General features: G+C 41.0%; 2 protein-coding genes and 2 long non-coding RNA genes across 8 annotated transcripts in view; 2 read left to right on the top strand and 2 right to left on the bottom strand.

Moving 5' to 3' along the window:
- The first annotated feature begins 1,108 nt into the window (after nucleotides 1-1,108).
- On the top strand, nucleotides 1,109-19,611 carry LOC134155413 (histone H4 transcription factor-like). 4 transcript variants are annotated; one of them, XM_062602584.1, is made up of 11 exons: nucleotides 1,109-1,223; nucleotides 2,107-2,213; nucleotides 3,459-3,612; nucleotides 4,713-4,936; nucleotides 8,881-8,992; nucleotides 12,513-12,665; nucleotides 13,582-13,659; nucleotides 16,325-16,445; nucleotides 17,456-17,594; nucleotides 18,381-18,496; nucleotides 19,125-19,611. In XM_062602584.1, the coding sequence occupies exons 3-11, from the start codon at nucleotides 3,462-3,464 to the stop codon at nucleotides 19,522-19,524; spliced, it is 1,494 nt and encodes a 497-aa protein (XP_062458568.1). In that variant the 5' UTR covers nucleotides 1,109-1,223; nucleotides 2,107-2,213; nucleotides 3,459-3,461; the 3' UTR covers nucleotides 19,525-19,611. The 4 variants fall into 4 exon arrangements, with proteins under 4 accessions (XP_062458568.1, XP_062458569.1, XP_062458570.1 ...); XM_062602585.1 differs by lacking the exon at nucleotides 1,109-1,223 and adding an exon at nucleotides 1,269-1,335; XM_062602586.1 differs by lacking the exon at nucleotides 1,109-1,223 and having other exon boundaries at nucleotides 1,910-2,213.
- On the bottom strand, nucleotides 2,840-4,801 carry LOC134155415 (uncharacterized). Its single transcript, XR_009961546.1, has 2 exons — nucleotides 4,601-4,801; nucleotides 2,840-3,108 (listed from the first exon to the last, which is right to left on the bottom strand). It is a non-coding gene; the product is annotated as an uncharacterized LOC134155415 (long non-coding RNA).
- LOC134155414 (uncharacterized) lies at nucleotides 17,522-26,881 on the bottom strand. 2 transcript variants are annotated; one of them, XR_009961545.1, is made up of 4 exons: nucleotides 26,770-26,881; nucleotides 26,228-26,328; nucleotides 20,254-20,297; nucleotides 17,522-17,965 (listed from the first exon to the last, which is right to left on the bottom strand). It is a non-coding gene; the product is annotated as an uncharacterized LOC134155414 (long non-coding RNA). The 2 variants fall into 2 exon arrangements; XR_009961544.1 differs by lacking the exon at nucleotides 26,770-26,881 and adding an exon at nucleotides 26,658-26,736.
- RIPK4 (receptor interacting serine/threonine kinase 4) overlaps nucleotides 26,771-27,325 on the top strand; it is a 22,695-nt gene continuing 22,140 nt past the window's right edge. Inside the window, exon 1 of the mRNA XM_062602583.1 lies at nucleotides 26,771-27,270. Within this exon, the coding sequence (XP_062458567.1) occupies nucleotides 27,089-27,270 (182 nt within the window). The 5' untranslated portion in view covers nucleotides 26,771-27,088. The remainder of the gene's footprint in view (nucleotides 27,271-27,325) is intronic.

The following is a 27,325-nucleotide window of genomic DNA, read 5'->3' as shown; positions in this document are numbered from 1 at the left end:
GATATACTTGCGTGATTATTTAAGTAAGAAGTGGGTTGAACAGAGATATGAGCTGTTTCTGACAGAAAAGTCTTGGAAAAAGAGAGCTCTATTTACTGCTGTTGTTTTAAAGTTATCCAGTCACCCCTGCGAGCATTTCTAGTTAGTAAGGGGATAGGTGTCATTCTAATTACACAGCGCACACAGATTTCCTCCTAAATTTACAGTCTTCTCACAGTATGGTCAAGATTTCTGAGTCTACCTACTTTAAAAAATGTCTAGAAATTATGTGTAAGCATTTTATCAGAATGAAGTGTGGTTTAAGAAGTAATTCAAGTTGAGCAAGAACTTGCTGTAATCAATTAATGCTTGCAAAGAATCACAAATTCTGGTTGTACAGGACACTTATCAGAGTCTGGGAAGAGTAACTGAATGTGTGTGGTCTCCTACACTTGGCTGCAAAGACTTCCAGCTCTCAGTGGCACGCGTATCCAGCTAATACACTCTTAACTGTACGGTTTAGTAAAAAAGAACAACACTGTAAATAGAAGAATTAAAGAATGAGCAGTGCTGAGTGGCATTGTTCAGTGGCAGCTGCAACAGCAGTCATAGGAAGATGCGTTTTAACCACCCTAAACGGGTTTGCTGCCTGCTTCGGTTCTCTGGACATAACACCTCCCACCAGCAGCTCCCCCAGTGCTGCTCATGACATGGCAGTTCAGCCCCAGCTCCACCACCAGAAATCACAGAACCGCTAGCGTTGTAAGGGACCTCTGGAGATCATCTGGTCCAAGCCCTGCCAAGCCAGGGCCACCCAGAGCAGGTGACACAGGAACGTGTCCAGGCAAGCCCTGACCGTCTCCATAGAGGGAGGCTCCACGACCGCCGTAAGGAGCGCGTTCCGCTGCTCTGCCGCCCTCAGTCAGCGGGGGGCTAATACCTGCCGCGGCCGTTAGCGGCCGCACGCACGCACACACACACACTCTCGCGGACCTCGGGTGAAACCACGGGCTTTGCCACCCGCTGCACCCGGCGGAGCGCTGTGGAAACCGCAGCCTGGGCTCTGTTACCGCTCTGCCTTTCGCACTGAGGAGAAGGACAGCAGCAGCCCAAGGGTGCCCGTTCCCTCTGCGCTCTGAGAGCGCTACCCGCTCCCCGCGCTGAGCTCGGCTCTGCGCATTCACACACCTGCGGCCGGGCAGGTGCGCCCGCAGACCTGGCTCGCCCTGCAGCTCTCCCTCGGGGTTCGTTAGTGCTGTTGGTCAGGTGTAGGGAGAGCTCCTCCGACAGGGCCAGACAGCTAAGGGCGGTGGGATGGGGATGTAGAGATAGCAGAGGGGGCTGCGAGCGGCTGAGGTGGGTGGGTGTGTGTGGGGGGGGGGGGGTGTGTGTGCTATGGGCGGCTGAGGTGCGGTAGAGAGGCAGTGGTATAAAGGGGAGATGCTAAGGGTCCGTGTCGCTACGGGTGGGAGGGTTTCAAGGTCACTCCCAAGAGTTTTCCTCTCTGGTAGCTTTTGCTGCTGATCTACTCAGCTTGTTAGGATATTGTGGATACTGGCATTAAGGCCACTAGGATGATGAGGGGTCTGGAGCATCTCTTTTATGAGGAGAGGTTGCGGAAGCTAAGCTCATTTAGTCCAGCAGACTGAGATACAATGCATGTAAATGTTGCAAAGGTGGGTGCCAGGAGGATGCTGCCGGACTCTTTTCAGTGGTGCCCAGGATATGCAGTAATGGCCATAAACTAAAACAAGAGAAGTTTCATCTCAGCATGAGGAAAAGCTTTATGTTGAGGGTGGCAGAGCACTGGAACAGGTGCCCAGGGTGGGTCATGGAGTCTCCCTCTCTGGAGATGTTCAAAATGCATTTGGACACGTTCCTGTGTCACCTGCTCTGGGTGGCCCTGCCTTGGCAGGGGTTGGACCAGATGATCTCCAGAAGTCCCTTACAACACCAACGATTCTGTGATTCTGTGATTGGTCAATTAGAATAATTATGGCTTGAAATATTTTCTTCCATTAGTATTAATACTGCGTCTGGTGGAATAACTTTAAGAAAGTATTTGACAATGGATTATTTAATGTGTAACATAAATGGTAGTCTGCTCACCGTTCTGTCTGCCTTTAGGGATGTTGGCATTTCCGGCTTCAGGTCAGCAAGATGGGGCACTGGACAATTAAAAGGCTTGGTTGTAGCAGTTTAGGTTAAAATGTTACAGTGTGAGAAGGTTTGCAGTATAAAACTATCAGGTCTCTCAGAAGCTTTCTGGTAATTAACTTTCTGGAAAAGGAATGCTTCCAGACTGGTATTTTTAGTAGCTGGAAATACAAAGATTCTGCCGGTTTTGTTGACAGTGCCTGCTTAACACCACCGAGTTGGCATACTGATTCCTGCACGTTTTCCCACGTGCACCCTGTTAGGTTTTTGTTACCCGTATTATGTCAGTGCTTGACTTGTTTGAATCAATAGAATCAGTAAGAGCATCAGGAAAGACACAGGCTTTTGTACTGATGCTTTAGGCTATTGGGCAGAGTTTGTCTTCCAGATCTGTATGTGTTGATGAGAAAATAAAGAACCTCCTCCCAGCTGCTTGTTACTATCCTCCTTCCAAAGTTTGCTGCTGACTGAGATTCATCAGCTGATCTGCTTGGAGGCTATTTAAACTCTTAAAACTAATCCAGATTGCTGGGAATAATGCAGGTTAAGGAGTGTTCCTCTGAGCAGCTGAAGTGGCAGATCTTTGAAGCTAGTAACACAGGGAAGAGTAGGGAGGTGGAAAACCACTGAGAACAGGCCAGTAGTTTTTAAGTTTGCTATTGTTGTTTCTGTTCAGAGCCATGAAAAAAACACTGGAACTATGTCTCCTTGGCTTATATTGCTTTATTCCGATACAAACAGGCATTCAGTTGAGCAGAAAACTGATTTAGTTATCTCTCTGTCATTCCCCCAAAAGAACTGGCTTTCAGTTGGATCCATTTTCTCATGAGTTTAGTGGTTGGCTGCGCCAGTTCCAGAGCTGGTGGATGTATGTGGTGGATAGAATCAGCCCTTTTCAGTGGGAGCCCGTACTAATGTCAGGCTAAAATGACTGTGGAATTGCACTCTTGGTAATGATTGCTTTGGCTTTCTCTGTGGAAAGAGGTTTTACAGTACTGCTGTGGAATTAAGTTACAATAAAGGCAGCCTCAGCAAATGTTTGGGGTGGTGATCATAGGACTCTTAACTGCATGGTTGCAATGAAAATGTTACAACTTGTGGCTTCTGGCAAGGTATAATTGTTTGCAAAATATGATTTTAGATTCATAAAATAACTTCTGCAATAATTAAAGAAAAACGGAAAACAAACAAAAAACCCTAAAGCCCACAAAAAATGTTCATGTCATCTAGGAGCCTGTAATCTTATCTGCTATTTTCACGTGAGGAACTTACAAAAATATAATATGGTAACTAAAACTCCTCTGTACTTCTACAAATTTTAGGCAATGGCCCCTGGAAGCAAGTTTAAGAATGCTGAATTGATATTACCCTGTGAATGGAAGGAATGCTGCTTTGTAGGGAAATGCATGGAGGAATTTTGTAATCATATTGCAGAACACTTGGATGAGTACCTACAGCACCCGCAGGAAACAACAGGTCATTTATGTCTCATTTGTCACGCAGATTACACCGCAGCTTGGAAGATTATTCCTAGCCTAGAAAATAATGTTGACTTCAGTTTACCTGCGCCTTGGCTTTCCTCAGGCACAGCTGCATGGAGCCCTTAGACAAGGGCCAACTCCTGCTTTTTGCTTCATCTCTGATTGTCCTGGGTTTTTGTCTGTATTGATAGGTATTACTAACGTGGAAAGGGACTGGAGATGTGATGTCATGAGAACGTCTGCTGAGGATTTTTTCTTTTTTCCCTAAGATTAGGGCCTCAGCAGGTGTCTAAAGCAGATATTAGCAAATTATATTTGAATGCCAGAGTTATCGCCTTTCAGGGAACAGGCCTGCTGCTGCTTAAGGCTTCTAAGTGTAAAGTTGCCCTTGTATGAATCTTTATAGAAAAATGTAAAAGGAAACTTTTATTGTTTGTACAGTATTTGTCTTATTTAGATACATACACTGGTGGTGGTGTATTTCACATCTTTTTAATAGTATTAAATGTACTTAAAAGGAAAGCAATCCAATTCTGCAGAAAATTATAGGTAGTGTCTGTGGATGTAATAGCAATAATATACTAGACTTTTTAATATAGGTATTTTGGCTCTTGTGTATCCTGCTCTTTATTCTTAACACTGTAATCAAGTGTAATTACAGGTGTAGACATTTTAATTAAAGGTGAATGAGTTTTAATTAAAGGTGAAAAAAGCAGAATTGGACCAACATTAACAATGTCTCTGTGACCTAAGCTGCAGAGTGTTATAGTATATACCTAAGAAAATACTGATTTTTACAGTTTTTTCCTACTGAATCCATGAAGTGCCTTTCTACAAAAAGTTGTGATTAAGACACAAAGCACTCCAATATTGCTGCAGTTGTGAGACACTGGAAAATCTACTTGCTACTGAAATTTACAAGTCTTATGTAGTGCATTCTCACTAGATAGCAATTACCAGCTTCTCTGCTAAGGTTACTTAACAGATAGTGAAGTTACTACAAATGTAAGTACTCTTGGCATTCTCACCATTGTGGCACACAGTTGCAGATTTCATGCAGCGTTCTGTAAGATCTTACTTCTTTTTTGTGTTTAGAGCAGTACCGGTGTTGGTGGAGAAGTTGTGAATTTGAGGCTAAATATCCCAGACAGCTGGTAACACATGTCAATTTTCACAGTTACCACACCAAACTGAAGTTCATAGGCTGTCAGTTATGGGCACTGCACCAGGATTTGCCTGCGTGTTTGCAGAGCAGCCGTAGCTGGCATCAGTTACCAAAGACTCCAGAGGAGTTTGTTTGCCACTGGGAGAATTGTGACGTAAGTGAAATACATTGAAATATTGCCATTTCTCTTCCTTTTCAAACTTTACCTTAGCAATCTTTGGATTTGACTTATTATTGGGAATACTTGCTCAATCTCCCCTCTGAACAATATTTGCTACTGTCTTTGTAAGTAATACATAATTATTATCATAGCATTCCCAAAATGTAAACAACACATTTGTATGATACCTGTGACCTCTAATTCAGATTTTCTTTCTCTTTGTGATGACTAAAATTATCTTTTTGACAAAGATTCAACTTCTCCTGTGTTTTAAGAGCATGCGTGCAAAACTTTAATATAACTAGTTAAATAAAAATTTAATGAACTTAGTATTTTGCAGAGCAGTGTTCATTGTTTGCCTTAAGAAAGGCAATAGTATATGTGATGTTTCCTTGGTCAGCTGGAAATGTCTTGGGTTTTTGTTTGTTTCCTTTTTTTTGTTGTAGCAGAAATTAGACATTTGCAACAGGCTGTTCATATAAGCCTTATGTCCAAATGTGACCAAGATTGGTTTCAACTAAAAGTGGTTTGTGTCTTGTCCACTTTTTGGTGTCCTGGAATAAAATCATCATCTATTCTGTTGTGACTGTGCAATTTCTGTATTAATAACCAAGTAAATCAAAGTGATTAGCAGTTGCATTTTTTTTTTTTTTTTGGCACTGTTAAGATAGGTAGTGCTGCCTGTATTTTTTTTATTTTTTTTTTCTGCTTCTTGGATGTGTCCATTCCTGAGCAAAAGTAGCTTTGTATTCATACAACGTTATAGGGAATCACTTTCTCTGTCACTGTTGGCCTCAGAAACAGTGAGCATTACCTGCAAAGGTATGCAAAGATATCCGCAAGCGTGATGCCTCATAGATGACATCTTCTTATCATCTCCTTTTGCGTAACTGTTGAGCAAGATAGTTTTCAGAGAAAGAAGTAATGCAGGAAAATTGTCTATCTGGTCTACGTCATTTTTTTTCCATACGTATGAGGTTTTTCTCTTTCATTTGGGTAAAGTGATATAACTGAAAATGTAAAATATTGGTGAAGAAGAAATAACTGAAATGAGTTGTACTGTGGAAATCAGAAAAACTGTAAAACTGAATTTTGCAAACCTCATATGGGCAGATCTGATGCAGGTTTAGTAGTTCTGAACTACAAATCAAAACAAAACGTTTATGGTTTTCAAAGGCCTTTAATTCTTTTTTCCTGATGTCTCTCTAGGCCTTTAAATGATTCATGGGTTATCAACTTTTAATCATATTTCTCTGTTATCTGTGACTTTTTAATATCAAATTTGGGATAAAATTAATGACATAAACTATGGTTTTGAGGTTATAAACAAACACTAATGAGGATGAAATTATTTCCACGCACAGGAATGTCAGCTTGATGGTGCTTTACATAGATACTAGATCCCTCACGTGTGTCATGTTTTTGAATGGGTAAATGTACTGCAGTGATGGAGTGAATGTACTTTTATTTTCTGATGGCATTTGTAGTCCATGCTTTTCTTTGATAACCTTACTATGTCCAAAGTTATTTCTACTTTCACCTTAAAATTTCAGCTTACAGTTTATATATGCTATGCCATAGCATATGTAAAAGGTGAATGCCTCCTCATTTGTCTTATTACTGGACAGAATGTTTAAAAATACGCATTTGGCTCTTTTGGCTCTGAATTTAGAATATCTACACTCACATAATACATTGATACTTTTTTTCCCCAATAATTTTTATTTACATGAAATAAGGATTGACATAAAAATCTGAGAGTGACATTTATAGAGAGAGGTAATTTTGTTGTTAAGTCAATCTGTGAAAAAAAGTATTTTGCTTACTAGATTATGCATGGAAGTATTCCCCATTCTCTTCTTTTTAAAGCTATAAGCTTGGACATAATTCAGAGCATTATTCATGATAACTTATTTTGTTTACATAGTTTGGTTGCAAACTATTGTTACAAACAAATCTTGTTGCCATTATGTTTCATAGCTTATAAGAGTCATATTTCTTAAAATGCTCACTTTTGTTATTGACTCTTTTTAATACACACCAATCAGTCTTCACTAGCACACTGCCATGATTCGTCTGTTTATTTAAAAAAAAAAAAGATGTCCAGAAAAAACTTCAAGGCCCTCAGAATTAGGTTTTTCTGCCTCTGTCAGTAAGCACAGTCTTTTGAAAAGCATGCTGGGGAAAAAAAAAAAAGGTGCTTAAAAACCAGAAGAAAAATCTTCCCATTAATTGATTTCATGTTCCATTTTTCATTTGTATAAGTGGGCAGTTTTGGCTGATGGAGCCTTTTAGTCCGCAGCATTTTGCTATATCTTTTTATACATGTTCATTCAAGTTCAAACTATGTTGTGAATTTTATTAATGAAAAGAATGTTTCTCAACTTAGTAGGCAGACTAGACTAGACCCAGGAGGTGGGGTAGGGCACACTGAGAAAGAGGGGAACTTTGAGGGCAGGGAAAACTACTTACCTTTCCCACCCTCCTGCAAATATGTTCCCACAGTTATGAATATAATTTTCGTTGAAAATCACCCGTACAACTTCCCCCAACACTTGTGGTGACTCCTACTGTGTCAGATTCAATTTCCCCAAAAGTAAAGCTTCTGACTCGGCCAACTGCCCCCAAAACTTCTCTTCTCTCCTACTTACACATAAATGTCCAAGAAAGTTCTAGTGAAAGACTTAAAGAGATGGTGCCAACAAATTAAAATGGGTTTAACCCCCATATGGTTACTCTGATTAAGAAGTAAAAAGGTTTTCAATCACTGTTTAGCTCGGTATTTTTAGTTGATTCACCTTAATATGCTTATATGCTTTCATATACACAAGATCTTGTATTTCTCTGATCATGTTTCAAGCCCTTCAGAGGAAATAAGGGCTTGTCTCCCTGAGGGTGCTATTGTGAAATACAGTGAAGTATGAATTTAAAATGCAGCAGTTTGCCTGCTTTAACTCCTTGTGTGAATGCTCTGTTCTGCACACAGAATGCCTAGCAGCTTCGTTTAACCCACTCTACTAAGACTAGAATGGTTAAAACCATGTAATAAATTTTATAAGTTTTATTTCATTTATATATTTTTCCTAAAAGTAAAAAAAACCAGGAGCTGTTTAAATTTGAATCAGCTGTACATCATCAGCAGTGGCAATATTAGCCTAAGGAGTCTCACGTGTTTCCCATTTGTTCTTCCCAGAGTTTTGATTTTGAAAGCCAGATCAGTTCCTTGTCCCAGTTCAATATGTAGCCTTACCAAATTGTGCCAGTGCAGCAGAGAGGTTGAGGGTTTAAATTATTTGGAACAGAGAGGTATACTTTGAATTGTGACTGATGACAGTATGCAGCTGAATGACACCCTCTGTTACTTGAAGAAAATTCAATGTGCAGTCTACTTTCACTCTGCAGGTGTGGATTTTTATGGTGTGAGACAGAGGGTAATTAGGGTTTAGTCCCCCTTGTCACGTAAGTACTGACTCATGGAGTGCTGTGTCCACAACAACCTAATTCCATTTAATCACTGTGCAGCCTTCCCACTTCTGTTGGAATTACCTGTGCTGCCTTCATAGCCTCCTCGTGAGTAGGAGCAGGTAGAAGTGAAGGGAGGGGACAAGGTAAAATTAACCCAAGAAATAAATCAGCCTTGAAAGACACATCCCTGCCCCAAAGAATGGACAGCATTCACTCAATTAGTTTAGGCAGACTTTTCAACTAATAAATGGTAGGTGAAAATTCAGGACCTGGTTTTTGTGGTGGATACTGCAGAATGTTCTACATTTTTGTAGTTGTAGTAATTGTCTCTGTGTTGGGATGAGTTAATTAGATATTACTGCAATATTTACTGGTGTCTATTTGGTTTCTAAAAACACTTAAGTCTATGTTCCTGTCAGTTGATTTCCTGCCAAAACAATCTTGTCTTCTCCATGCTTCTATTTTGTTTTTAGGTTACCTTCAATAACCCTGTGTGGTTTTATCAACATGTTGCTAATCATGCCTATGCTACTGAGGAAGAAATTATTGCAGATCAGAAGAAAGCTGTTTATTGTCACTGGAAAGGTAGTTCATATAAAAAAAAAAGTCCATTTTCACTTCAATGTTTCTTACAAAATTCACTTAGTGCTACATGTTACATAAGAACTTGTGAGACACCTTCAGATATTTTTTCATATATACTAAACAGTTGTGGAAACATTTTCATTTGTAGGCACCATGATTTAAGTAGAATAGTCCCTATCATCCATGGGGTTGAACACCCTCAGTTGCCAGCACCAAACAGGGTTGGCTTTCCTCATAATTCTACATGTGGCTGACAGTTCATATACCGCTCAAACTGATTTTTCTCTTCTATTCTACCACTTGGGATCAGTGTTGTCTCCCTCACCATGCTTCTTAGTGAGCTTGCTCTTTACTTTCCCTCCTCTGTTCCTTTCAAATCAAGGGAAGAACACCTATTGCTTTTTTCTTTTTTTTTTTTTAAACTCTGTGGTAAGAAAGGGCATTTTTAATGCATTCACTATATTGCTGACTACTTCTTGTGTTAAAATCATTTTCATGGCTTCAAAGCTGGTGTTCTGCCCTTGGCTCTACTGTAGAAGCCACATTCCATTGACAGTCTTTCATAGCAGATGCCTTGATTGTTTGAGTAAGGTCTAAACTATGGACTCCCATTTGATGTGCATGCCATTCAGCTTCAGACCTACTAAGAATATGAGCAGAACCTCTCCAGAAGAACAGACTTTCTGCTGAAGAATGATGAGACAATCTGTGGGACTCTAGTCTTGCAACAGAACATACCGTGCTTGCTTTAAACCAAACAATTTGGCTGTGTCTTGTAAAATGTGTCAACAAAGTCCAGGTTTGATTGGAATCCTCTTGGTGAACCCCCAGATAGGTGGTTTTTTTCAACTTATGAATTATAGTTACTTTTGGGGTTAGCTGTTCACTGCAATGATGCCAAAATCCCATCAGTGGTTGCATGGTGACGTAATTTTGTTCCTTTTCACTCTTGAGATTAGCTGACAGATGCATTATTTTTTGGCTGGGAACTCACTCCAGTGACCTGATAGTGTAGAATCTGTAGGCTTTAGAGGAACAAAAGTCCCACATCGCTGTGATTGAAGCTTTGGATAATATAGCCTACTAGAACAGGTAAAGGATCTTCTCTGCCTGTACAGCCTAAATAACAGAAGGGGGAGAAGGGAAATGCAGCAGAAAAGGAATACAGTGTGTCTTCAGATATGCTTAAGAAATGCCCTGCTATTAGAAACAGTGAAATCAACTGGTCTCCATGTCTGTTCTAGAAAGGATGAGAAGCAATGAGTGTCAGTTTTAACGAGAGGTGCAAGTTTTAAGTTAGATAAGCCATTTTAAAAGACTAGTTTAAAATACTTTAGCAGCAGTCATGTCTAGTCAATGAAAGACAGCTTTTCATTCAGCCCCAAAATTAACAAGCAAGGACAGGTCAGTAAGGGCTTATCTCGACGAGGAAGAAGTTGTTGTGAAACTGAAGGAACAGATGCAAAGTGGTTCCCCAGTACCCTCAGTGTGCTAGCTGGTGGTCTGAGTTGGTTTTAATTTGTGAGGACACAGCAAGAGACTGTTCTGCAAGGGAAGACAAACTGGGGTTTAAGGGTGACAGCTGGGCAAGCAGGGAAGTCACTGGCAGGGTGCAGTCTCACAGAACCTGAACAAGAACAGAGCAGGTCTGGTGGTGCTAGCCCGGGTCAGCCACAGCCCAACCACCACAACCCAAGTCCACTGTGCCAAGACAGGTATGAGGTCAAGCCAGGAAGCCCAGACAGCAAGTCCAAGGCAGGACCAGTGAGGCACAACAGGTGGGGAACTGCAGCACAGGGTGTGTAGGTGGAGACCTCAGATGAAGTTTCTCACTGCTCTTTATTCCAGTTTAGCTGTTTTCACAGAACTGTGACTGAAGCTTGAGCAGCCACACCGTATTAGTGCAGACCTCAAACACAGGCAGCTACACTGTGTGGGGTGGAATTGGCTGTAGAGGAGGATTACAAAGATTGACTACAGGCTGCTCAGGGCAACCAAAGGCTGTTGGCATACTCAGGGCCCTGGCAGAGTTCACAAGGGAAGGATGTGCGAGAGATATTTAATCTGATATCTTGTATATTACATTTTGAATCTGGTTAAGCAGACAGAAATGTTCAAGTTGCTCTAGAAAAATAATCAGTCCTTCAGCTTCTGATCTAGACATGGGAACTCACCATTTTTCTATTGCCTCTCCTGATCAGAAGTATCCTGTACAGAGTAGAGGTGAAAGAGACACTGATAATACTTTTTCCTCGTTGTAGACAAGGTGAGGTTTTAGGATTGCCTTTGTCTTTTATAAGGAGTCTAGACTTTTGTCCCTTTACTATGTGTATTGATCTGGAGCTCAGGAAGTTACCGGTATTCTGCCAGTTGGAGGTGGATATGGCTTGTTATCAAGGCTATTACATTCTTGTTCTACTTGAAAGAATGTTCTGATGAATAGTAGAAATGGAACCTGGTTAAATGAATTAGTCAAATTGTTTTTCTCGAATGATCTTTATGTGTTAGTTTCTGAGACCTAAAGGTATCTAACCTGTCATTAAATTTGATTCACTTGATTACTCTTACCATGCATCATCCACAAAAGAGTATTTTATCTTTCCATATCTCTTGTTCTTGAGTTCAGTTTTAGTCCTCTTGATTCTTAAGAGTCTTCTATTGGGTCCACGCTATTTCACATTCCTAAAAATGTAGCTTTCTGCATAGCTGTTGTAGTTTTTTTAGGTAGATGAAAGAGCTGCTTCTCCTTATGTGAGAGAATAGGCTATTCCTTCACATAGGTCTGAAGTTTTCTCCTGAAACTAGTTCTTTAGCTGCATTTACACCAATAGATTAACCTACTAGGGATTTTCCCCTTATTTGTCACATGTCAATAGTCAGAGCTTCCTACTGGTGCTGTTAGAGCGTCCACTGTGTCCACACCACCAGACTGTTCCTGAGCTCAAGAGGTCTGAGGACATAGCTGTTTTTATGTGCCAAGATAGTTTGGTGGATAGCTGATTGCTTGCAGTTAACCACTATGTGAATGTGTATGTAAAGACAGCAAATGTGAAGACACCTGTATTCACTACCCCATCTTGTTCTTCTGGTTCTCCAGAGACCATGAAGATTGCTGGAGTTCTGTGACGGTGGCAGGCAACAGAAATAGTAATGAATGTTACCTATATTTTACTGTATGAGCATACATGTGGAGTCAAAGACTTTGACACATGAGGGTGGAAAGTATAACTGCATGCTCTCTGCTGGTTCAACAAAACTGAACTTTTTTTAGGACAAACCTTGTTAACATGTCTTGAAGAATTCTGATTACTGGCATTGGCATGGGTATTTGTGAGGTTAAACCTCACCTGACTTTTGTAATGGTACCAGCCTGATTATTTTGTTTTTCCTAGAAGCAGCTTTTTTTGTGTATTCCTAAATACATAACAATAAGACATAAGTATATTATAGCCTTTTCTGTTTCTATGTAAGAAAGAATACAGTAGTCATTTACAGCTTTTTCTCTGTTTGTTTGATTTAGATTGTCTAGGTGTATTTAAAGGGAAGCATAAGCTCTGGGACCATTTAAGAACCCACACGCAAGAAAGAGTTGTAGCATGTCCTACTTGTGGAGGAATGTTCTCCAATAACACTAAGTTTTTTGATCACACAAAGCGACAAGTTTCAGAAGATAGTAAGTAAGCTCTTATTTCTGTTTTGAGATTTTTATTTAAGGTGTTTTATGATAATGTGCACATGTAATTTCATAAATATTTCTATTTTTCATAGAAGTCAATTAAATGAAAGAGGGTTTCCTCCAGGAAGGCAGTGTTTTTCATAAAGTGTAGAAATTCTCTTGACTTTTCATGTCTGATGAATTAGGGTAATGTAAGTGAACAACAGAACACCCTTGGATCCATGTTTCAGCAGAAAAGCTATTTGCTTGTCAACTGTGGTGTTGCACTGCCTCTCTTCCCTTGGTGCCCATGGCACAGTGTGACATTCCACTGACACTGCAAAACTGCCCGTGAATGGGAAAGACTTTTGATTACTGAAGCGATAACCTCCACAAAAGCCAGACTCGGATTACAAAATCCCTGCAAGTAATCCCAAATGGGCACTTGACTACTTTCAGGTCAAAAAGCTTTTTTTTAATTCTTCAGCTTTGCTTTTTCAGTATTTTCTTCACTAGAATACTCCCTACCTCAACAACTATGTATTAGTTGGCATGCTTTCCTGAAGAGGAAGGGAAGGTGATTGCTTTCTCTGGTTTCAAGAGCTTGGAATATATTTATGAATTGTGGATGTTTTGGTGATGGAATGTAGGTGCATTCTAGGTAACTGACAGAAGAGCTCAAATTTCAGACTGTTAGTGTTTTGAACAGATTGTTACTCTGTTTGGAATAAATTTAACTTACTGATAAGCAATCCTTTTCATTAAGCCTAAAATAAATTTTCTTCTGAAGAGCACTGGTTAATGAAAAAGAAAATTGATACCGTCTCAGTGGCTCTGTTAGTTTATTCTTGAAACTGTCAGCTTTAGGTTATTAATTAATAAGTCTTCCATAAATTATTTGTATTGCCACTAAACAGTTTCTATTTAAATTCAGATCGAATGTTTGTTTGCCAGAACTGTCAGAAACATTTTGCCAATGAAAGGCTGCTACGTGATCACATGAGGGGACATGGTAAGTCAGAGCTTTTTAAAATAAAATGTGCTTTTCTCAAGGTCACCTTGTACAGAACAGAGCTGTAAGTATCATTACATTAGTTGAGAAAATTAACATACCAAACTGGGGCAACTGTTACTAATGCTGGGAAGTAAGAGTTTCATTGCCAGCCCCTCTGAAGAGTGGAAATCGCCTTCTTCATGCCCTCTGATCACAAAGAGTAAGGGGCTTTCTGTTTTGCAATAGCTCCCATGAAGATGCTTGTTCTTCGCTTCTGTTTACTTGCTTTCATGACTAGGGGCATGGTTAAAGCCAAAGCTGTATTTTAGCTTGGGCTGCAACTCTGCTCACCTTGCAGTGCATAATCAGCCTCGCTCAAACACTGTAGTACTTCACTGACCTAACCACAGCCTCCCTGAGGTCCCCAAATTATTCCCACAGGTTATACTATAACAGCTATGACTTGCTGGGAAAGAATCCTAGAGCATCTTAAGCACAAGGAAACATGTGATGTTGCTGTTGGACATACAGGAAATGCAGAAGCTGAGAGCCGGGTGGGTCTTTGCTTTGGGAAAAGGAATATTTGAACCATGTAGCCAGACCTGGGTACCAGTCATTTAGGTTGTATAAACATACAAGCAGCTTTGTGCAGACTTGCTTAGTCAGGGTAGAGTCTACTTTCTAGTTGCATTCTTAAGGAAACATGATTTTTCACTGTCTGCAAGTCAACACATTGATGCTTAACATCTATGCATTTGTTTTGGTGCTTACTGTAACCTGCCAGGACTGAACATGTTTGTATTTGAATGGTTTTATAGTTGACATGCATCTGACTAAAATATCTTAATTTTTATATTTTATACTAGAAAATAATTATGTTTGGTTTGCGTACTAGATTAGTTTTATTCCTTTGTCTCAGAATGATTTTGGACATAAATTGTAAATAAATACAAATTAAGATTTATTTTGGGCTTGTTAGCTAAAGCAGCAATTTCAACATACTGTTGTTTGGTTTTAGTTTTTTTATTTTTTTTTTAATTAAAGCATAACACATATTGGGATAGGTTTTATATAGTAAATAAAGCACATGGCTAATCGAACTGTTTGTTGCTGGTCACTCTGGCTGTGCTTAAACCTTTGTGAGCTGTACAATGTGCCTGTCCGTCCTTGTCCCCTGATAATTCAGACTGTGTTCTGCTTGCATAGCCAGGGAAAATGGCAAGGTGGCCGGACTTAGGAACAAGGAAAATGTGAAACTGTGTCGTGTCCCAGTAAGCCACAGTGAACCACCCACAATGTGAATTTGTCTGAAGGAGCTGGAAGGCATTCCAGGGTCCAACTATTCAGGCACAACTTAAATCCCTTCAGATATTAGAGCCAGCATTTCTCTGGTTCATGATTCAGCTTTCTTTATAAATTCTGGCAGCACACATGTCTGCGTGTTAGTGCAGACTGCCAGTGCAGACATGACATTTTCAGATTCTTACCCCAGCATATTTCATAATAGCTTGCTGGGATAGATAAATATTGAAATAGTCTTTTAAAGAGCTTGCTTACCTGTAAGCAAGCTTCTGAAATAAACTGTGATGTGAATGCAAATGCTGTAGGTATTCTGAAATCACTACCTACATGGACATTCTTACATGCCAGGCAACCAAGTAAACCACTGGATACTTTCAAGAGAGTGCTGAACTTCACTCATGGCAGTTTTGCAGATTAAGTTATTCCAGACTAGTTTCCACATGAAGCTATTTATTTTAGGGAGGAAAAAAAATACCCATTTTTCCTGGTTTAAGACAAACTATGAGGAAAAGTGGCTATGCAGGGAGTGATTCCAGAATAGTTATAGTGCATTATATTTGCTTAGTTTTTAAGAAGACATGAGCACTTCAACTGCATGTTTTTATTTGCCGTCTGTAAAGCAGTCAGCAGTTCTAAGATAATGCGTTGTTCAGAGTCTTAAATATAACAGGTTTTGTCTAAATCCAAAACATCTTTATTGAGACTCTTCCTACTGCATTCATCAGGTTGCTGATTCATATGCAGCCGAGCAAACATTCATTCAACTTAAGATGTTGCAGTCCTGCCTGCCAATCTGCCAGAGGTCCTCCCATGTTCCAGAATCAGAGCAAACCTGTGTCTCAGCCACTGCAGTTCGATGTCTGGCAGCTTAGCAAGCACCTTGCATTATTCTGCCTTAAGCAAATATACCTGAATGTGAAATGGGGAGGCGGAGGACAGACACGTATTCTTTCTGCCATCTTTTTGAGAGTGGTAATACCTAAAACACTAAAAGTAGATTTGCCAGTGCTTGTCTGTCAGAAGGCCTCCAGACAACATCCACCTTTTAGAAATCCTCCCAGAGTGCCAAGGGCAAAACAGTAATCATCCTTTTTGTGACAGCCTAGAGAATGAAACATTATCTTCTACGCCTTTTTCCATTACCATCTATTTTTTTAAAGTAACTTGAAACATTGTAAGATTGACCATTACTTCATTACCCTCCTTATTGCATTGGTATTCCATTTTAATATCTTGTTTTTCTGTGTATTTTATTCTGAAATATAATATCTTACTTTAAATATGATATTTTAATATATTTTTTGTCATGTGTCATAGCAGATGATGTCCTGGTGAAGCTGGGATACAAAACCGAAATTATCTTTGTTTCTTTCTTTTCTAGTTAATCATGTTACATGTGCCCTTTGTGACATGGTATGCACAAGTGTCTCCTCATTGAAAGCACACACCAGATTCCGACACTGTAATGAACGTCCTTTCCATTGTCATCTCTGTGACAGAAGGTAAGAAAACCTGAGGCTTGTCGCTATGTGAGCAGAACTGTAGAACCAAGTTGGTGTTCTACGAGAGAGTTAGTGAACAAAGAAAAGTGTTCAACTGCTAAAATAATCAACTGGTCAATGAAGAAATCTAATACATTCATCTGATGTTCATCTGCTTTCACCTGCTGAGATGTAGTTCATGAACTTCTGGTGCACATAGAACAGATACTTTAAAAGATGAATTTTCTTGGCAAGACCATAAGTACACAAATGGTCATCACAACAAGTTGAAACACGGAGCAGTATTGCCTTAAACTGTGGGGTTTGCCATTCTAAACGATTGCTGGCTGTTTGCTGGGAGAGTTGCAGTCTTCTCCTTTGAGTGATTTTTCTGCCACGGGCTTACAATATCTTCTCCTGTCTTATGCTCTCATTTTTCTGTGGTGCTTTCTTTTGCTTTTGCCATATAATGCCACACAGGAGATAAATAAAAAGCCCCACAACATTGTGATGTGAAAGACCAGGTTATATATATAAGCACTGGCAAATTATGTTTACCAGAGAAGGGGAGAGGTCAGGCCTTTCTGTGCTGGAAGTGGGATAAAGTGAACAAGTGTTTTTGTACTTTTGTATTCTGTGCACTGTGGGTGGAGAGCAGGAAATAATCCAAATTTCTAGACCAGAGTACTAAGTGACTGACTGAAAATGACAAGAATTTTCTCTACATGAACAGAAAGAGGGAGTGATGCCTTGCAACATGGTTGTTGAAAAATTACCTAGATTTGGGCATGGTATGGATGTGTGGGAAGAAAGAGGGAATGGAAAATGAAATGCAGAGCACATCAAAGAGATGTCTGTACTATCCCCTTTTCACAGGTGGAAAAACTGAGGTAGAGAAACAACTTACACATATTCCGCTTTCACTTGTCATTGTCAGAGCCAAAAATTACTACCTCCCAGTCCTAAACATTAACCACAAGACTACTCCTCTGTACTATTATATCTGTTATTTGTTTTACCTTGTTTTCAAGTTTTAAGAACGCGTATGATCTGCATAAACATGTTGAAACACACAATGATTCAGATGCCTACAGCTGTGATGTTGAAGGATGTGGTTTTATTTCACGGACTTTACAAACTTTGAAACAGCACTACAAGAGAGTGCATGTGGTGAGTATATTAAATAGCAGGATAAAATATCTTGCTATAAATGAGGCAAAATTCCACATTTACATGCCTTTAGTTTCTTGTGAATTAATGAAATGTTTCATTTTTGCATCAAATCAAGTATTTATTTGCACACATTTCTAGGACTCTTGCAAGTATTATGCAAATTTCCAATTCATCCTTATCGATATATTTTGAGTGCTTACTTTAGGTGCGTGCAGTTGCGTACTTGTCTTGAACCCCCTCCACGTACACCCAACCCCTTTTAAAACATGAAATAAGATGGCAATCCTAATCTCAGCAGCAAAGTATTTCAAGGATTAAAGCCCAATGTCACCTTTCTCCTCACATTGGTACTCCATCCTTGGAGTTACCTGAAAATAGAGAAATGGTAAAGTATGTAAAGCTTACATCACTTTTAATCAGGTGAGTCTGGCCACAACGTTAAAATAGTTTTGCTATATTTTATGCACGCTTGTTGCCTGCTGCTTCATTTTATGAATTATGATAGTTACGATCACTGCTATGTTGTAAAATGCATATATTTTAGTGAAAGATACGTGTCACACTGCTACTGGAGTACTGATGGCCTATCCTGAGAATCTCCGTATTCACTGGGGTTCCTTAAACAGACATGTTTTAAAAAGCACAGGTTTTAAATGTCTTAGGAAATTCACTTCAGAAGAGTTTTCAACTAGTTTGTGTGGTTTTTCACGTTTCAACAAAGGATTAATTTTTGCCATATGTACCTGCAAGCCTTCAGTGACTCTAACAGTCTTTCTTTCGAAGAGTAATGGCATTCTGAAATACAAATGCCACATCTGTCAGAAATGTTTCTCCTGGAGTTATACATTGACTCTACATCTTCGAAAAGCCCATAAACTCCGCAGCCACTCTCGTTTCAGGTATGTTGCCAGCTGATTCTTGCTCAGATCATAAAGTTCAGGGTTTTTTAAATACTTTAAGAGATGCAGATATTTAATTAAATGTTATCTTAAGTTTGCTTCCGTTTTAAACATTCTGAGCATGAAACAATTTACTACTTAGGTTTCATTAGCACTGGTGTAAAGATAGTTAAACCAAGGAAATAAAAAGGTCTTTATGCTTTTATAGCTTTTACCACTCTGGAAAATCTTGTAACCTAGACTGCTGAAAAAATTTTTTGACCCTGCAAGTTATATCCACGAAAGAGTACATAAATATTTCAACAGCTTCTGTAGTATAAACAAGCCATAATCTCCATTTTGGAATAAGAAAATACAGCAAGTAAAATATAATTATGAATAGGTACCTTTTATTTTCTGTTACATGACTAAAAAAAACACCTACTGGAACCCTCTGGCAGGTGTTCCTTCATACAGAGTGTCTTTTGTTTAAGTGCCACCTAATCAATATCAATCTAATTCATCTTTTAATTGATTGCTGACATTCTCAGTTTTGGCAATCGGATTAGAAATTAGGTTATTCTTACTTTCTGCTGTAAATGCTGTGTTTGTACTTGTATTTTTGGTATTATCAATTTTATTCCCTTAGATATAAAGAAGATGATGAGGGTCATATGAGTTTGAATGTAGCGGTCTATAATGACATCATGGATTCAGGTCAGGCTGTCAATAACAAGACAGGAACAAATAAGTCTTCACCAAGCCAAAATAGTTTTGGAAGAGAAGGAGGAGACTCATGCAAAAGAGACACTTCAACAGTAGAAGAGCTTTTCATGCAGCTTCAGCCAGGGTCACAAGCTACTGGAGAAAATGTTTGGGTAGAAACAGAGACTTCTATGCCAGAGCCTGTGTATTCTGAACTTCAAACTGCTGTACAGCCATTTGAAAGCTGTTGTACTTCCAATGATGTTGATGAAGCAACACCAATGAATGTGAAAGAAAAACCAGCAGAAATGGAGCTGGGCTTGGGAATTCAGATAGCTTTCTAGAAAAACAGCCTTTTAATGGATTCTTACTGTGAAAACGATACTCTTCTGAAGAGGTTTATTCTCTTAAATAAAATAGGTTTTAAAGTCTTCACTTTTATCCTTGACAGATCTTGTATATAATACTGTGTTTTCTCACCTTTCACATTAACTTATTCAAATGTGCTTAGAGAATATATGCAAAATACTATATTATGCATGTATAATACTTTAATTTATAGCCTCTTGGAGAAGAAACTTTTAAGTTCTATATATTCACCTAGCATATATATGTGTGCATGTGTATTTATTTATTAAAAATATATATCCCATGGGGAAAGTGTTGAACCAATGCATGAGACAAACAGTTTGAACTGGTAGGTAAAGCACCTCATTTTCTATTAGCCTCCTACATTACTTATTAGAAATCAGATAGCAGCTTGTGAGATGTATATTTAAACTCAGTTTTGGCAGGCTTCTTAGCTTTACTTAGTGACTTTCTCTAATAACTCTTGAAATAATTTCAGACTTTATTCTCATAAAGGACTTCTAAGCTACAATTAAATGATTACATTTAAATAAAAAACATAAGGTATGTCTAAATAAAATAGGTAAAGATGTTCACAGAGCTGGATTTATATAGAATTTATGTACAATTTGGTATAATGGAAATTTTATAGATATTTATTGGGTGCTGGAGATACAACGAGAAAGTAAATGAATGGTATTAGCAGTATAACTAAATGTACCCACCTGCGTTTTCACAAATAATTCCACATAGCCATGGTTATCCTGACCTGTTAGGAATAAGTTCATGGCAAAGGCATTTATTTGAGCCTTCTGTAAAGGGCATAGACAAAAAGACAGGTATCCTTCATCACAGTAAAAATGAATGGCAGTGTTTGAAACATTTCTTTTAAAACAGGAACTGAAGAAGCCCTCCAAATAAAATATCTAAGACTTGTATGGAGGAGAAGGTGGCATCCAGTCAGCTTGAAACCTAGTTTACCCTGTGCTAGTTACCACGAGCCAGTGTCCCTTGAGGACCCAGAGGCAGTCTCTGAGAAGGGCTTCCTGTGCCACTTTGACAGTGCAACTTTCGGCGCATAGACAGAGCTGTATTGTATCTGGGCACACTGGGAATAGTTTGAACAAAAGTAGGCTGTCTGAAATTGAAGTGAGCTTGCAATGTAACCCTAAGGATGCTGGGGCACTTCTGTTTGGGAGGATTTACACTTCATCTCCTGTAGAAAACTGTCTCCCTTGAACTGGCCCTCCATCATCCAGCTGCTGCCCACTGTTGCACACATGGAACATGAGGCTGTGCTGGGCCAGTGGGGAGCTGGGGTAAGGAGGGATGTGCTCCCACTCATCCCCATAGCTGGAAGAGCACAGCATTCTGCCCAGGACCCTCACGAGGGTCTGTAGGAGCAGGTGGAATGGTGATAGTAGCACCTGCTTCCTACATTTGCTGTCACAAAGAGCATGGGCAAGTGAACCCGCTGATGGGTTTGTGCCAGTTTGCTACACCTGCATAAGGAATGGGAGTGGGGCTTGCTGGAGGGAGCCCTAAGTCATGACTGTGCACCCATTCTCACTGCTGCTTCAGCCTGACGATTTGGACCAGGTTGTCTGCAATACTTGGCAATCCTGGCCAGAGAGAGAAAATGAATTCAAGACTCCTGTCACAAATACAGGTACAGTAAAACTGATGGCTGTAAAGAACTTCCTTCCACAGCTCTCCAGCCTGTTACTGCCTTGAAAGTTCCTGCTTTGCAGGCAGCTGAGATTTTTTGCGCTCAGCTTTTAGTATTATTAAATATGCTTGGCTGTAATTTGTGGCAATTCAGCTGATGTTTGAAGGGCAGTTGAGCCATCTGTGCAGTGGGGGCAGGCCAGACAGATGTGGGTGGCAGCCTGATTTTAATCTGCCTTTGTGCATGAATCAGAGACCCGGCATTTTTAATACTGTACAGTATGGGTACAACTGAGTCACGTTTCTCTGGGCAATGAATAGGTACCACTATAGCCTCTGGGACTTCCCCTGCTAAATATCAAAGGCCTGCAACAAACAACAGAGATGTTAATGCTTCCCAAAGAAAGAGTCCTTTATAATGGAAAATATTAGTAAACCACAGCACAGAGGAGTCTTTTCACAGATCTTTTACAATAGCCTAGCAGGACTATCTGATCCAGTATCCAACAATTTACTCCTTTGGGTAGATCTTCATGCCTACCTGAGCAGGAGGCTGCTGCCTTCCATGCGAGCTGCACTGCAGGTACTGGTGTCGATTTGCACAAAGGCCATTCGGGGCTTCACGTAACAGATTTAAATGTGGCATTATAGATTTGTGCTTGACCTGTGGAACCACGCTTGCAGGGCAGTGGTATCACCTGCAAGTTTGACATTGCCACAACTGCCTGTGACACTGTTAAATACATACTGGAAGACAAAATCAGCTGTGGAGACAGAGACAGTGGGATGATAATTTATTAATGGAGACCTATTTTTTAAAATAATATTTTCAAATAATTTTCCTCAGTTATGCTGCTTAATGTCCCTCTAGACTTTTACCCTACTGTTGCTTAGATTTCACTTTAACATTACTCACAGTGTCTGCATTCACACAGGGGCTTTGTAAAGCTAAAAAGTTGCATCTGTTATCTTGTCAGTAATCTTGTATAGAATTTACGTTCTTACATTAGTTTGCATGTGGAGGCTTTGTTAACACCCGTGTCTTCACTAGGCAATAGTGGGTAGTGACAATGGATTTCAAAGGTGTTTTTTCAGAGTTTTTTTGAATTTTATGTAAGAAATGTATTAGCACTACAAGATGGTGGTTTGCATGTACAAAGTAAAATAAAATATCCACCTGAATGGAAGCACTTTGGTGAAAGCAGCTTTTTTTTTTTCTGATTTTGATACCAAATTCTATATTTTCCATGCTCATTATTTGCACTGTAATAACTGTATGTAAATCTATTCACTTTTGAAAATATGGGTTATGTTCCTGCTTAATTTTCAACGTGATTCCAAAGATGCTTTCTCCCCAGCGAATGCTGCCAAGCACCATCCTGCGGAAGTGTGTAGAGGGTGCCTGCAGGCTCGTCCTGCCACCCTGTCCCATGACGCTGTGTGACACTGGGTACACATTAAGCAAGTGTCTCCCTTGCACACATACTTTACTCAGCGCCTCCTAGAAGAAGGAAGCAGCTCTACAACAAAGAAGATATGATTTGCTGGCATTTGTGGGACCCAGCTTGAAAAACAACTTCCCGTGCACACCAGGTATGAGGTGGATGTGAGTCATTAGGGACTTGTTCTCATGGAGCCAGATCATCAGATAAGGCAAACTGGCGCAGGTCCAGAGTCTGTGAAACCCGCAAGATCTGTAACTGCAGCTCTGGCACGGGACCTGTGTGGATTTCGGTGGGACGGCGCTAGCCCTCAGCTTTGTAGAGGCAGGAGGAGCCAGGCTGACAAAGAAACCCTTTGATAATGACCTCGGAGATGGTGCCCTGCAGCACAGCTAACAGCAGGAAAAAATGTACCTGAAAAATGACAGCGTGTGCCAAGAAGCAGAGCAAGACCGAGCTTGAGGAGAGCATGCAGAATACCTTTTTTGTTCTCAGAGGCTTAAGAACAAAAATTTAAACCTAGGCATTCTTTTCCCCCGTACCACAGTAACAGCCATGTTAGTAATTCACTGCTTACAAACGTGATTAATCTTCTTTTTAATTAGTATTTTTTCACATTGTACAGGCTCTCTACCATCATAAATAGAGCTGATAATGAGATATATGTAAAATTAGGGTTGCTTAATACTTCTCAGTTAAGTTCCTGAATGCAGGGCTTTTTATGATCCTTAGAGAGAGAACGTTAGCAACAATAGTTCAGTGGTTTCTAAGAAAGCAGTTGTGAAAAAGCACAATATTTGTCTCTTGGAAAAAAATTCTCAAAGCTGGATCATCAAGCAACACTATTGTTTTGCACAGGCTTTAAAATTTAGTGTCTGGGAGAGGAGTGGTTGCCCTGATGTGGGTTTTGGCATATAATTCCAGGCAGAAAGATGTTAAAATCAATCTGCAAAGCCTACCAAAAGAGAATGTTCTGTTACTGTCTCTACAGCAAGGAGCTTATGTGATCTCGAACAAACTATGATTTGCCTCAGTTTTCTGCCTCCACTGATAAGCTCTCAGCTTTACAAGCAAGCCGCAAGATTTTTATTAATTTATATTCTGATTTGTTCAACTATTACAGTCACAAGCACTAAAACCACGCGATGAAGGCCCAAGCATGGTCTCCAGCCTGCCTTTTAATTCATGGCTTACTTTTGTATGCTCAAATCAATTTATAAAGGAACTGACTTCTGGGGTGCTGAGCAGGCAGAGCTGCCACTAACTTAAGCTCTGAACTAACAAAAATTCATACACATGCCTGGCTCTGGGCACTATGAGCCGTCCAGCTGGAGCGTGTCATTGACTTCAGGAGGATTACCTACACTGTACTTTGTTGTTTTTTTTTCAGTGGAAAAGTTAGTTTAAGAGTTCCCATCCTCTTCCTACAGCTCATTTCCATCTCCATGCCACACTTGCCAGTTGTTTGTGAGGGTGTGCTTTAAATGAGATCAGCAAGGAACTCCAGCATCTGCTACGATGTGTAACCATGTCCCTTTCATCACCTTCTTCAGGGGTAGTTTCCTTCCAGCCCACTCACCTCCCCTTCTTTGTCTAATGTTGACATTAACAAGTACCTGGTAAGTCAGGCCAACCTTCTGATCTGCCTGAAAACTAACCTGGGAGGTTTTTTAAGTGACATCATTGAGCTGGTGTAGTTACTGTGCAACCACGTGAACTCAAGTGCAACCATGTGAATACAGACTCTGACACAAAAAGGGGAGGGCAGCCTCCTTCACAGACAATGTAATTTTAGGCTGGCTTAGGCCAACTGCAGCGTGGCACCATTTGTGTATAAAAATCTAAACTTAGTGTCGTCGTTCAAACGACACTTGGTTGGGCTGGGGGGGCGCTGTCTGTTGCAGTCGAAGTTTGAGTAGCTGCTTGAGACAAGAACAGTCCAGCAACCAAGAAGGTGAAAAATGACTACCACTGCTGAACCCAGGACACTTAGCTTAAATGTTTGCACAGTGGGCAAAAAGATGGATTTTTGTGTTATCTTTTTGGAAAGTTGCAAGTTCCAAATTATAGCTTTTTTCCCTACTATGTTTGAAGCTATTACACAGATGCCACCTGCTATCTGTTCACAGAACACAGAAGCAAAATACTTTAGATCTAACAAAACAGGGCTGAGGTGCTCTACGTCCTGTTGAAGCTTTATGTTGGTTGACTTCATACACAGCTAGCAACACTTTAGAAGCATTACAACCTAAAAAGAAAAGGTTAAAGCACTAGATTAAATCCTGGTCTCTGAAAAGACTGAGAAAGAGCTCAAGACAACAAAGCAGAGTAGGAAGAGAGTTTCTTTGTGATGCTCCTGCAAATGTATGTACACAGGACAGAAGGATTTTATACAAGACTGGTCACCTTGTCACAGAAAGATTGGTTTCACATGGCTTGGTCTCAACAAATCTAGTATTGACTGTTCTTTGTCAGTCTGGGTAGCTATTAGCCTATTTTATTTATTTATTTTAGTCAGTGACCTGACTGCTCCAGAATTTCCTTGCCACCTTCTTCTTCTGCCTCTTGAAGACAAGCTCTTCTGGTGCCCTCTTCCAGCCTTCCTACGCTTTACCAACTAAAAGCTCAGAGCCCGGGTAGCCGGTTCTCTAAGCACCTTAAAAGTGAATTTTATTTAGGCCTAGCCCTTTTTGAAAGCACTTAATTAAAATTCTCTTAGATGAGCTCTTTCCATGTTCTGCCACGAGTTCTCACTCCTTTGTTGCTGCTGTTTGTTGAATTAATTCTCAAATCACAGTGCAGGCAGAAGGTATATTATTTACTTTTTTGCTTAAAGTCTACTGCCAACTAAGCAGAAGTTGGGGTTTGTCCCACTCAGGTTTACAACTTTCACCAGTGTCCCAATGAAGCTGGAATTTGAATGACAACGGAACAAACGACCTGGTGTGCTGTGTGGAACAAAGTGGAGCACACCTGCAGAAGGCAGAGCATCTGAGGCCCTAGTTCTCCAAATCACTCCAACTTCCATAGACCTCTATGACAGCATGTCAGGTTCCGCAGACTGATCCAGTTACAGCTGACATCCCAAATTAAAGCAAGGGCAGTGATGATAACCAGGACAAGGAGGCTCAGGTAGAGGTGTAGTGTTGGGTCACACAGGTGACCTAAGGGCTTGTCTCTAGACACAGTTGTTTCTTATTCTTGATTTATTTATACAGAGGTGTTCTCATTCAGAGTAAACCGGTTCCAGTTTAATCCAGAGTAAATTAAGCAGATACAAGTCCCTGTCAAATAGAGCCCCGAGAACAGACTTGATATCCCATGTCTTTTGAAAGTAATTAAATGTCTCCATAGATTCTTTTTAAATGGAGCTTTACAAAGACAAGACTGACTAGTGCTATTATCCTACCTTTAAAACACATTGTCCTCTATCTATTGCCTAACCTACCAGATTAAATGATCATAGGCTAACTGCCTAGAACAATCAGTTTGAGTCTCTGATATTCAGTATGATAAACACAAGCTTTATTAGCCTTTAGACATGTGATAGGTGTGAAGGTCACATTGCAGATTGCAATAGCCTCCTTACCATTGGGTTACACACCAAAGGTTTCAAACTCCTTCCTTCCAACTGCAGCATCTCAGTCACAGAGTAAGACCCTTTATCCATCGCTCCGAGACCTGTGACACCTGCAATTAGATCCACAAAAGGATTCAGGCACTGAAATCTGCCGCTGGGATCATCAAGGCTCCTAATCCCAGGGGCAACTGAAAACCAGACAGGCAGCACTTCTCGGCAGCACGGTTTCCCTAAAAACTGTTGCTTTGGAGCGCGCCTGAGCAGCCTCCAGCCTTTGCCACACAGACCAGGCCGGCTCAAGCATTGCAGCCCCCCGAGCGTGATGCATCATCCTCCCTTGCCGAAGGGGCGCAGACCCGCTGGGGCTCCTAGGGAAGAGGAGGAAGGAAGGCAGGTGCTGGTGCTTCCCTCCCCTTTATTTAATAGCTAATTGTCACACCTCAACAGCTGTGCGCAGCGCTCCCCGCCTGCTCGAGGAGCTTCACCCACGACCCCTGCACCCTACTGCCACACCTCGCGGCCGCCACCACCACACAGGACCGGGAGCTCACACAGTGCCGGAGCGAGAAGAGGAGCCGAGGAACCGCCCTTTATAGGTGTCGGGGAAGCCAGAAGCGCTGCCCGGGCCCTAGGGAGCCAAGGGAGGGCGCTACGGCGGCAGCAGCACCCGAGCACCGGCAGCGGGGCCGGGCAGCGCCACAGCCGCTCCCCGCTCCGCTCCGGGCAGCGGCGGAGGGGGGGGCGGGCCCGGCCCAGGAAGTGACGCCGCCCTGCACCCCCCCGCGGGCACACCTGACTCACCTGGGCGGGCGGCGGCGGCGGTGCCGGGCGGTCGGGCGGTCGGTCTGTCGGCGGCCGAGGAGCAGCAGCATGGCGAGGGAGAGCGTCTCCCCGTGGGCCATGGGACTGCTGAAGACCTTCGAGGAGAGCGAGTTCGGCAGCTGGGAGAAGATCGGCTCGGGGGGGTTCGGGCAGGTGTACAAGGTGCGGCACCTCCACTGGAAGACATGGCTCGCCATCAAGTGTTCGCCCAGCCTTCATGTGGATGAGAAGTAAGGGGCGGTGGGGACAACGGGAAAGTGGGGGGAAGAAGATCTCCAGGTATTG

This window comes from Pezoporus occidentalis, unplaced genomic scaffold, assembly GCF_034315485.1.
Source record: "Pezoporus occidentalis ecotype Australia unplaced genomic scaffold, CSIRO_AGI_Poc_V1 ctg77, whole genome shotgun sequence".
In the NCBI taxonomy this organism is placed as follows: domain Eukaryota; kingdom Metazoa; phylum Chordata; class Aves; order Psittaciformes; family Psittacidae; genus Pezoporus; species Pezoporus occidentalis.
This window is presented reverse-complemented; position numbering and strand designations above follow the sequence as displayed.